This window comes from Oreochromis niloticus, linkage group LG1 (assembly GCF_001858045.2).
Source record: "Oreochromis niloticus isolate F11D_XX linkage group LG1, O_niloticus_UMD_NMBU, whole genome shotgun sequence".
Classification (NCBI taxonomy): Eukaryota; Metazoa; Chordata; class Actinopteri; order Cichliformes; family Cichlidae; genus Oreochromis; species Oreochromis niloticus.
Window position 1 is genome coordinate 19,802,434 of NC_031965.2, and position 11,758 is coordinate 19,814,191.

Genomic DNA, 11,758 nt, shown 5'->3' on the forward strand with positions numbered 1-11,758 from the left:
AAATCTTTGAAGAGAAGCACATAAATGTTTAGCCACATTAATTTACTGGAGATTGTTGCCACCGAAGCCCTTGCCTGTGACTGGACAGGAGTTCACTTTGATGTTATATTGATGTTACATTTGTCAAACTTTGCAAACGCACATGTGAGTCAAGAAAAATGTTCCAAAAATAAATGTTCCTTTAAGTTCCTTTATATGAATGTTCCTTTATATGTCCTATATTTTTACATACACACTTTGTGGGAGAAAAATGTTTACCCTACAGAGCCATGAACCACATATGGTAACTTAACTGAGCTTGAGTTGCAACATAAAAATGAAAAACTATGGGGGAAAAAAGGCACAAAAGTAAAAAGAAAAAAAAATAGAGAATAGAATAGAATAGAATAATCCTTTAATTGTCCCACAAGGGGAAATTTGGTTGTAACAGCAGCCAAAAAGACACATATACAAACAAACAGTACACAGGACACAGAACAGAAACATACACAATTTTTTAAATATTTTCATTAAGGACAATGGTTACTATATACAGAGTATTGTACAGTTATTAAATAAAATAAAAATATCTACAAATAAGAGGCAAACCAGGTTGTAGTGCGAATCGGTTGGTTAACTTATTGTAGTTACAGCGCAGATGTAAACATCTATGTTTGTTGGGAGCAGTTCTGATTGTACAGTCTGACAGCTGCAGGGAGGAAGGACCTGCGGAAACGCTCCTTCATGCATCTAGGATGCAGCAGTCTGTCACTGAAGGACCTCTGCAGTTCAGCAACATTTACATGCATGGGGTGGGAGACTCTGTCCATCAGAGATGTTATTTTGGCCAGAGTCCTTCTGTCTCCCACCACCTGCACTGGGTCCAGGGTGCATCCCAGAACAGAGCTGGCCTTCCAGATGAGTTTATCCAACCTCTTCCTCTCAGCTGCCGATAAACTGCTGCTCCAACATACCACACTGTAAAAAATGACAGATGCCACCACAGAGTCATAGAAGGTCTTTAAAAAGCGCTCCCTGTACTCCAAATGACCTCAAATCTTGCAATAAAAGGTTAAAAATGTGAAATTCCACGTATTTCTATAAAGGGTTAACATGTTTCTGTTTGCAGCACATTATTGCAATCTATTAAAAAAATGTTTACGTACCTTTGGGTCAAACTTCCCTCCCTCATAAGACCAAGGACTATTTTTGGGTCTTCTTGGGCCTTTCTATCCCACCTCTTCACAGCATTATCTTTAACTTATGGTACAGCAATTAAGTTAGAACTTGCCTCCTCCTAGTATGATGTTATTACTGTACAAGTAAAAAAAAAAAAGTAAAACAAAATCTTCACTATAAGACTTTTTTGCTTTGTCTGGGGAAAATACACTACTCTAAAACAAACAGAAGTTTGCTTTTGGTTCAAACTTCATAGCCTGCTGCAGCTAGCTTAATTCTTTAGCAGTAGCATCATGCTAACATCTTCATAAGCATAGGCTCCGGTGGCAGCTCTGATATCTTCATACCAGGTCAAGGATCAACATTGCACCTGACCAGTCATGTTGTCTTAGCATTCAGTTAGCATTAGCCGAGATGTTAGCTAATGCTATTAAAACTCACACAAGTAAACCAGCATGAGTAATCAAAATTTGGCTAACAGCAAACTTAACTTAATGTGTATTCTAGAGACGAGGTTTTTTGTTTTATAAACACACGTATTTCTACGGAAGAGGATTAGGGCCACTGGGGGAAAAAAAAAAGTGGGCACATGTTTTTTTTCTTCTTTTCCAGAATTCTGAGAAAAAAGTCAGAATTCTGACTTTAATCTCAGAATTCTGACTTTAATTTTTTTCTCCAAATTCTGAGATTAAAGTCAGAATTCTGACTTTTTTCTCAGAATTCTGGAAAAGAAGAAAAAAAACATGTGCCCACTTTTTTTTCCCCCCAGTGGCCCTAATCCTCTTCCGTATATTTCAAAGCCAAGACTTCAAAACAGTGAACCAGAATTAATTTGATGATAGGAGTAGCATGTGAATAAAAAGTCTGACAACATTAAACCTACCCAACCCCCATTTTTTCAGCAAACCGTCTGATAACACAAAAGCAGCAGTGATGATAACGCTGGCACAGTTTACAGGGAGGCGAGTATGTTTACACACACACCTGGAAGAGCAAAGACCTGGAGACGTTTCAGAGACGGTGAGCTCAGGTAGAGCTAAAGATAAGGTGTTTCTAGCCTCTAAGACAGCAGTTCCTGCAATCACAATTTTAATGGGGTGTAGCCTACTAGACATATTAATTTCAAGGTTTTTGTAACATTGATCATACCGAAAGTGAAATAATATAAAATGAAGGCTTTCAGTGAACATGTCACTGTGGTTCATGCTGATACTTTTCTGTAGATCTTGGTTTCAGTGGGTGGTTTTCTGAATTTCACTGCCTTGCTATCAGCTCGAAGCAGTCACGTCTTTCTCCTGACTTTTTACCCAGAGAACCATTGCTCACTGGATATGTTCTCTTTTTCAGTACACTGTTTCAGTTTCTGAAATACTAAGACCAGCCCATTTGGCACCAAAAGTAATACTCTGTTTAAAGTAACTTAAATCACCTTTTTTCCTCATTCAATGCTCAGTTTCCACTTTGGCAGGTCATCTTGACCATGCCTACTTGTCTGCATGTATTGAGTCCCTACCATGTGTTTGGCTGATTAGACAGTAATAGTTAAATAGGTGTACCTAATGAGGTGGCCAGTCAGTGTGGATCAACACAAACAAAAGCTTTTCTGCAATTTATTGCCACACAGTTAGCTAAGCTCTTTTGTTTTCCTTAAAGTCTGTCAACTTATGTAGAGCTTTATTTTTATAAACTGGCTTACTTCATTTCTCAAGTTCCACTTAGACCTACTCAACCTGTTTAACTGTTAAAGGAAAAGCATTAATTTTTTTAGATGGTTTGGTCTGGCAGACACACCCTCTTCACTAAAAGTACTTCTCCTTATTCTTAAAGCACTGTCATTATAGGATAATCCTAACCTAAACCATCCATGTGGTTTAAGCAGAGCATTGCATGTATGCAGCTAGCTATACTTATCCCATGAACACTACTGTACAGTGTTTTATTATTTTGGCCAAACCCCATTACAACAATTTGCACATTCATCTGGCAACTTTATCTGTGAATTTAGTAATATAGATCATTTAGACTAAAACTTTAAAAGGTTGCTGCAGCTAAAGCCTGAAAAGAAAAAGGCAGAAGTCTCAGATGATTAGATCTATATTATCAGGAAAGGCCAATCGGTTTTATTGTGGACGTTTGCCAGATGATGCCATTTACAAAGGCAATTGATTGGTTGGCAAATGATGCTAATGTAAGTTATGTAAGTTATTTCTCACCAGAATAAAATGTGAACCACCAACAGGAAAGAAATAACACAAAAAAGTGTAAATAATGTGCTTGCTTTTGTGTCACATGACAACATAAAATGAAATAATAATGTATAACTCATAATTCAATACTTACTCTTTAATTAAGAATCAAGAGCATAGTTTAGTTTTCTCAACATGCAGATTCATTCGCTGTGGCGACCACAGGGAGCAGCTTCCAAAAGAAACCAGCTTCATATTTTTAATACAACTTAAATTGCACCTTTTTAAAAACAACTCAACATTTCTTTGTACATTTCTTTGTCCGTGACTCAATCAACAACACAGTAAGACAGTAGAGTCTAATGTAGCTAAAATACAATTTATTCCTGCATTTTACATTTGTATTTTTCACTATAATGTAATTAAAGTGTTTTACAGCAATCCACAAGAAGGTGAAGGTGGTTTTAATGTAGATGGATACATCAGCACAAAATAGAAGCGCAGCTGAGCCACAGGCTGAGACAGAAAGAAATCCACCCTATTCCATCCTATTGAGTTACCTTTCTGCGACTGTAGTTATTTCTCTGGTTTTAAGCACAGATTAATCGTCAATACTATGGAAATGTATGTTAGCCTGAAAACAAGACATCAGTCAGTGTTTATGAAGTGTGTAAATGGATTGATGATGAAGTTGATGTCACCCAAGGAAAGAGGCACTTTGTCCTAAAAAAAAAAGAGAAGACAAAACAGAAAAGTTTATCTTTTCTGAATTAGCAGTGAGTCACAACACGATGTATAAGATCCAGATTTTTGAGGTGAATTTAGGAATTTATATCAGACTTTAACAATAGAGTGCAAAATGAAATATGAGTAGAATATAGAAGTAGATTATACCTACTTGTCCTCCCAAAAGTTACACTTCTGGAGGAATTAATATATTAATGAGTTTTTAATACGATTATTCTGACACATTAAACTTGTTTACTCCCTTTCTTATACTTTATTTTCAGCTCAATCTCCGATGAGTTCAGCTGTAAAAGAAGTACAGAGCATGGAGTCCATGTAAAGATGGACATAGCCTCTCACTGGTCGGTGAAGTCCCAAATTTCGGACGTGTATCTGCAAGTAAGACCTTAAACCAATCAGATGATACATCGGGTGAACTGAATGTTTTTAACATAGACTTTCTAATGCATACTGTATATCTTTTGTGCAGTCAAAAGAGTTGCACCCTGCTTGCAATTAGAAAGAATGCAGATTTTAAGGGAACTTTTTATTGACTTCATTTTTCAGACCAGCAAGCTTCATCCATCTTTTACCTACAGTCTATTATATCCAGTGACAACATACCATGTATCTGGCAATGTGCTCACACAGAGATGAACCGCTTCCGTCTGCCAAAGGCCTGGGCACCAACGTTGGTGGGAACAAAGTTGCTGTATCCCAGTCCCCCAGACCGACTCAAATAGTCTGCTAGGCGGTGGGTTACACAGGTGGCTGTGTTGCATGCCCGCTTTTGTGCTGTTGCATTGCTTGTAAGGAATAGAAACAAGACAGCAAATTATGGTATTCAAGATAAGACTGGAAAGGTATGTGACAGACATTAAGCAAACATTACAGTCTGGAATCATGAACACCAAATTAAAGGCACTGAAAAACTGCTTTGAAGTAAAATATGAATTTATTATAAGAGAAAAAATGCCAGGAAAAAAAATTTACATAAGAAAAATTTGTTTTTTAACCTTTTTTTTGCAGAATTACTACAATTTTGTAGGTGATGAAATCTTCAGTTTGCTGTCTAAATCTAGTTTAAGCAATGCCATTAAGCTCTTTAAGCTTTTTTTTTTGTCCCTTTGTTTTAAGGTAGTCATACAATACATACAATCCTATACATGTATATGTATATATCTGCAAGAAAATGTTGACTCAGATAAATGTAACATAAATGGGCTAGCGCTGAGAGCTTCAATTGTAAGAGTTGCTGTAGTTTTCATATTGCTCAAATAGACTTCTCTTCTTGCCGGGTGTTTCTGCTCCCACGTCAGTGCGAGGATGGGTTTGTAGTTTGTGAATATCCTGGGAGAGTTTTCCCAGCACACAAGTGCTTAAGCCTGTGCAGCGCTTAGACATGGGTCTATCCAAGCTGTTAGAGATGGAGACAAACATGCAAAAACAGGCTTACAGTAACATGCAGATAATTATTAATAATTACATGCACACATATGTTTTTTTCCCTGAAATGTCATGCACCAGCAGAAAAGCTTTAATTAATATTTCAAAGGCATGCTAACGGTTTTGAATGCATATGATGATATCTTATTAACCAAAATAGCTTATGCATGTTTTCATGCTATCAGTATAATTTTCTCTAAGACTGGCTATCATGCATGTTCCTGTATGTATGACATCATGCTTTTCCAGTGTTGCGCCTATTGCAGGCATGTCATTTAACATTCAAGAAATGGATGAATGAATGAATAACTGCTGTCCATGCATTAACAGGTAATGAAAATGTTCACAGATCTCACTCTATACCTTATTAAGTAATAAACATGAAGTTGGAGCTGTTGGGCTTATCCAAAAGTGTAATAATATGATAGATAGATAGATAGATAGATAGATAGATAGATAGATAGATAGATAGATAGATAGATAGATAGATAGATAGATAGATAGATAGATTGATTAAAAAGAGTCATACTTGTTCCCATCAGCTGTTTGTTGGGCTTGCTCCTCTGAAGTTATCTGCATGAACTCCTTCATAGCTCTGAGCAGCCTTTGGGCGTCATCATTTGATAATGTGACTCCATCTGACATGGATTCCTTACTGGTTCTGAAAATACACATTCAATTACTGTACCGTGCATTGATCTCTCAGGCTCTGCCAATGCACTTGCTCATAAATTATAGGTGTTGTCCAGCGTAAATACAATAGCACACAAAGTAAAGCAAAAACTATGTGAAGTGATTGTTTGTTTGGTTTTTTACTGGAGTACAGTAAAGTAGCAATATTTCATTCAGCATGCAACATGTAATAATGTATGTAAATACAGATGATAATCGTACTTTTTAAAGGTCAATATTTTATTTTCATAGGAATAATAACACAGTTCTCACCTAGTTGGAGCTGCCTCTGAGACATACATCTGGCAAATGATCAACGCATAAGCAAGAAAAAGCGTCCACAGCTTGAACATTATCATTATTCACTGTGGAAGACACATACAGTACAAAACAAGGTAATTAAATATGATCAGGAAAAGTTTTTTTGATTTGTTTCGGAGGGTTTTTCACATATGCTCACAACATTTGCTCTATTGCATACATCCACAGCTGTATGAATCCCCTTTCTCTCTCACACACACACTGCCTTTCTGCTTGAGTCCTTAAAGTTGCAGAGGAAAGCAGGAGAGTTATTAGTAACTGCATGTTCTCCCAGAAACTATACCACCAGCTTTCCATGTTTGCAAAATTAACAGCAGCAAACCAGAGACATCCTAACAATATCACACAACTGAGTGCCAGTTCCTATCTGATTTACCCACCTTCTTAAAATCTGCTGTTTCTAAGACTGACAGCACATTTTTCAGTAAAACCAAAGTAAACAATCTTTTCTCTACTTACCGTACTATATTTTTCAGCTGTTGAAGGTTCAAGTGATGGACCTACTTGTGGATCTGCTGAGCACTCCCAGAGTACACGCTTTTATATATGTTCCCTATGGGTTTCAGCATCAAGTGAGTGAGCACTCAATGGTAGCTTATTGGCCAGTCAAATGCTTTACCTCAAACTACCAGCCAATCAGAAGTCCTTTGTTACTTAAAGTAAGCCAATAAAAGTGCCTCTGTGCAAATGACATCACTACACAGTCAAATTTACTGTGCTGTCAAGTATTTGTTGTTTGTTGATGGTGGAATTTGCAGTGTAGTCAACCTTTAACCAAAAGAAATGTGACTCTTCTGCATAAAATACATCAACTGAGTGCTTCTTATGCCAATCAGAGACATTATCAAAGCGAAAATATGCCTCTTGAAGCCAATTTTAAACCAAAACTCTAAATATAACCTGCTCCAGATCAGGTTCAACATATGATTAGTACTAGTTGTTATTGTGAACTAGCTAAGACAAAGGAGAGCAACCTTTGTGGCACTAAGAACTCCGACTTTAAGCACTGGACATTGTTCAGGAGAAAAGCTAACCCTGACACTTACAAACAGAAGACTGACAGTGAAAACAAACAGGAAACAGGCTGTGCATTGACACAAATATATGATGATGTGGTGTTCATAGATCCCCCTTGGTGTTGGTTACAGAATGTGAACAGGTTCGAATGCCATCTGCAGAAAAATGCTAAAATACTTCCAAAAAGTACATCTTGAAAATCTATGACTTAACAACAAAGCTGATTAAACATCCTAAACAATTTACATTCAGTTAAAACGTCACACATTAGTACTGATAGTAAGAAAATCTAAGACTCGCAAGAATGCATAATATGCGTCTAAATTGATTTATTATCACAGTAATTTATTTTTGTACCTCGTGAACTGCCAATCAGATTATCTTCTGCTGGCTGATCTTACGATTGACCTGGCATCATGAGGTGTAGAGAAATACTGAACACAATGCAGTCCCAGTTGACAACAATTTAAATGTAATGCTGTGAATCAGTGAATCTGGAGTTAATTTCTTAGTTGTGTTAGCTAGTTGTTTAATACATGGGAATAGCATCACAGTGAGATACATCGATCAACTAAACCTCCTATTTCCTGGTATCCGTCCTGTTTCTCCGAGCTAATTACTGGGCTGTTGGTCTCTGGCCATCTTCTAATTCCTCTTATGTAATGATATTGGATGAGGTATCATAAACCATCCTGCCTCCTAGTTATTTTTTGCGTCACATGGAAACTCATTAGAGTAGATGAGCCTTTTAGTACTATTGTGCAGACCTGCAGCCTCTTATACCAGAAGCACTAAATTAGTTTCCCCAGCTCCACATGCTGTCAGAAACTACTCCTGAAAGGCCGAAGCTTATGAAAACAAAAGACTTTAAAGCAAGCAATCCCATTCACAATGACTAATGTTAATTATCTTGTTCTCTGCCAAGACATTTTAATTATATATATATTTATCTTTTAGGTAACTGCTCATCCCCAACTTTAAGTGCAGCGTTAGCCAAGTAGAGCACATAATTGAAAATTGAAGGGCAGGAAAAAAAAAAAGCTGGGATTCGATGCTACGTCTTGGTTTTCTAAAAAGATGACAGTTAATACCGAAGCCAAGAGTTTTGTAATAATGATGTAAATCTACACTGAATCATTCCCAGCTCAGAAAAGGATGTAAGGTGCCCCCTCTAATAAGCCAACTGGATCAAATACATACTGTATTAGCATGTGTATAATTAAGTATCATCCACACTGTTTTGGACTGACGCTTAGAGCCCCGACTGGCCACTCCCTGGTTGACCAGGGGACACCAAATGAGGCAGAGAAATTACATTCCAAAGGGAAAAGTGCATTGTCAAGATTGCAATTAGCTCACAATATTCACGTTCGCTAACGTTAAGCATGATTTGGCCTGGAAGATTAATTGAAACACAGGAGAACGTTCATGACAGCTAGGGCAACATTAGGCTCGGCGCAGTGCTCATCACTGACAGTCTCAGCAGAGTTACTGTGAATGTAACTGCTCGGAAACAGAAGCAACTCTAGTCTTTACAAGAGTTATTCTTTCCAAACTCCTAATGTTTGCCTATATCATTATTTGTGCAGGCACCATGAGGTAATTATCACATAATAAAGCTGCTGAACAAAAATTAAGTGAATTTGAATGTATGCATTTTGTTAAAGAGATGGTTTCCCTCTCTCTTTTTTATAACAGGCTTATATGCAAAAAGTAAAGCTGTACTGAAGCATTGAGCACAACTAAATAGGCCGTGAATATAACATGTTTAAATATGTTTTAAACCCATGGTCAGAAATCAAATGTCAACCTATCCTGTAAGAGCTCAAAAATGAAAAAAGAAAACAGTGGATAAAAGAAATATAACTGTAGAAATGGTGTCCTGGAAAAGAGCAGCCAGAGGAGGACATTTACAGATTGCTCCGTATCTTTAAATGGAACATAAAATTCAACTTCATGGAATTATAAACACAAAGAAGTGAAGTATGCCTCAGCAGAGGTACTTCCACCTGCTGCTCTCCATTAGAAAGCTAACCAAACTCAATTTAACATTTAAACACCTGCCCAGAAGTTGCAGAGGGATTACAAGAGCTCTTGATGTTCCTGCCAGCGTCATTATGTTGTTAGAAAGACGAGGTTCTGGACAGTATTAGCATTAACAGAGAAGGCCAGTTATTAGATTTTCCACATGCACTTGATAATTCCGGTCATCCAGATGGTAAATAATTTACTGTAGAACCAGAGTAGTCAAGAGTCCCACCCAATTAAACTAGCATGCATGCACACAGTATAGCAAAGCAGGAAGAGCACTCCACAAATAGCCTCATAATATGCAGACTGATGTTTCCTACAGCACATATGGTAACTGCATTGATATCCTGTATGCTAGACATGACTAAAATCACTCCAGGATGGGGCTATAGTTATATATATGTATATATAGTGGTGGCTACCTCTTTAAAAACTTTTCATAGTATTAGGATCTTTGGTAATGTGCCATAATGTCTTTTTTTTTTCTTAACTCATATCCCAGGTTCTGCCAAGATTCTGTGGGACTTCACATATCAAGTAAAGTGAATTTATTTTATAAAACTGGTGATGTGAGAAAATGTATTGTTACATTGTTACAAGTCTGTGTGAGAAAGTAACTGTTGAACCATATCTAACCATTTTTATGCCCTCTAGTGGTCATTTTGGGGCTGTTTATACATGGACAGCTATTCTAATTATGACAGTTTTCTTTTCGTCTCCTTCTCAGATATTTACTGGCACCCTGTAATGCTTGTATGCTTGTGGCATTTGTTGTTTTCTACATTTTCTACTAATAACATTCAAATTTCTGTCAAATATCTTTGAAATAAAACTGAGTCTGCTTTGTCTGAATCCAGTGTAGCCTTTTTAAGTGTCCGTATTAAACATCTGGCCACTCTTGTCTCTTCTGTTTTGATTAATCCACTAACAAGGTACAGTAAGAGAACATGATTTTTGATTAGATTCGACAGATGTTTAACACTCCCAGACCAGTCTTTGATTCAGGGAGATGGCAGGAAGCAAAGACAAAATGCAAGATTCTCCCTATTATGTAGTAGTTCTAACAGATCTGAATCAGAGAGCTCTGCAGAAGAAGGATTTTTATTTTTTTATAAAAGAAAAAAAATACCAGCTGTCTTAGCAGGAAGCAATGGCAGGGTAAACAACTTCATGTGTAATGAGGAATCAATCAGGACAAACTTGTCAAGCAGCAAATTTTGGAAGTATTTTGTAGCTATAAAAGCTATAATGATATAATGTGAGACCTTAGTACTTTTACCAGGTAGGTTATTGTTGTTTGTCCCCACTTTGGGCTTTGTTTTATTAAACATAATTTCATCAATCATTGTTTCATTGTCCTGTCCTAAAACATACACATCCAGTAATCCTGAAAAATCACACATATCTGCACAAGTTTGGACTGTGGTACGTGCCTTCACCTATACCCTCTTGAATTAGTCCATGACCTAACCTTTAATGGGTTGAGGTAAAAGAACCTTCAACAGATTACAGGGTCAAAGTTTATTTGCTTAAAAACCTGGTAACGTACCTGGACTCCTCAGTAAGTTCGTTGAATCCAGAAGCACTCTGTGAGCTGTTAATTTTACGATCAGTGAGTTATGATTACACAAGTAAAAATGAAAATGTAAAGAATGCTAGTACAGCAGCTATCCTTAAGACAACTAGCTAAATAATCCACCAAAATATTAAAATCTTAAAGATTATTCTTATTTTTGAAAACAAAATGATTTTTTTTGTACTAATATGGGCAAATAGGTTGACTTGATATTTATATGCTGTGTCATATCTTCAAATATGATATGACGAAGAGTTGGAAAACTTGAAGCTGCTCACTTCTTTATGGGGTTTTTTGTTGTTGTTGTTGTTGTTGTTCCTTTAGCACAGGTGTGGGGAACTCCAGCCCTCAAGGGGTGGGTCAACACACCTGAATCAAATGATTAGTTCATTACCAGGCCTCTGGAGAACTACAAGACATGTTGAGGAGGTAATTTAGCCATTTAAATCAGATGGGTTAGATCAAGTACACATCTAAAACCTGCAGGACACCGACCCTCGAGGCCTGGAGTTCCCCACCCCTGCTTTAGCAAAAAAAAAAAAGGAAATAAATATCAACCAAAATATAAAAAATATACCAAAACAAAAAATACAAACTAAAATAAATAATAATAATAATCATAACC

General features: G+C 36.9%; 1 protein-coding gene across 1 annotated transcript; it reads right to left on the reverse strand.

The window, feature by feature from the left end:
- Positions 1–3,735: 3,735 nt before the first annotated feature.
- On the reverse strand, positions 3,736–9,018 carry calca (calcitonin/calcitonin-related polypeptide, alpha). Its single transcript, XM_025908901.1, has 6 exons — positions 6,969–9,018; positions 6,462–6,553; positions 6,046–6,177; positions 5,311–5,487; positions 4,695–4,876; positions 3,736–4,067 (listed from the first exon to the last, which is right to left on the reverse strand). The coding sequence occupies exons 2-5, from the start codon at positions 6,545–6,547 to the stop codon at positions 4,714–4,716; spliced, it is 558 nt and encodes a 185-aa protein (XP_025764686.1). The 5' UTR covers positions 6,548–6,553; positions 6,969–9,018; the 3' UTR covers positions 3,736–4,067; positions 4,695–4,713.
- Positions 9,019–11,758: the final 2,740 nt, after the last annotated feature.

Excerpts from the sequence above, each read along its gene's own strand:
- calca (XM_025908901.1), bottom strand. The coding sequence starts at position 6,547 with ATGATAATGTTCAAGCTGTGGACGCTTTTTCTTGCTTATGCGTTGATC. Across the intron at positions 6,178-6,461 it reads TCAGAGGCAGCTCCAACTAG|AACCAGTAAGGAATCCATGT; the intron begins GTGAGAACTGTG and ends GTGTATTTTCAG. Across the intron at positions 5,488-6,045 it reads CAAACAGCTGATGGGAACAA|CTTGGATAGACCCATGTCTA; the intron begins GTATGACTCTTT and ends CATCTCTAACAG.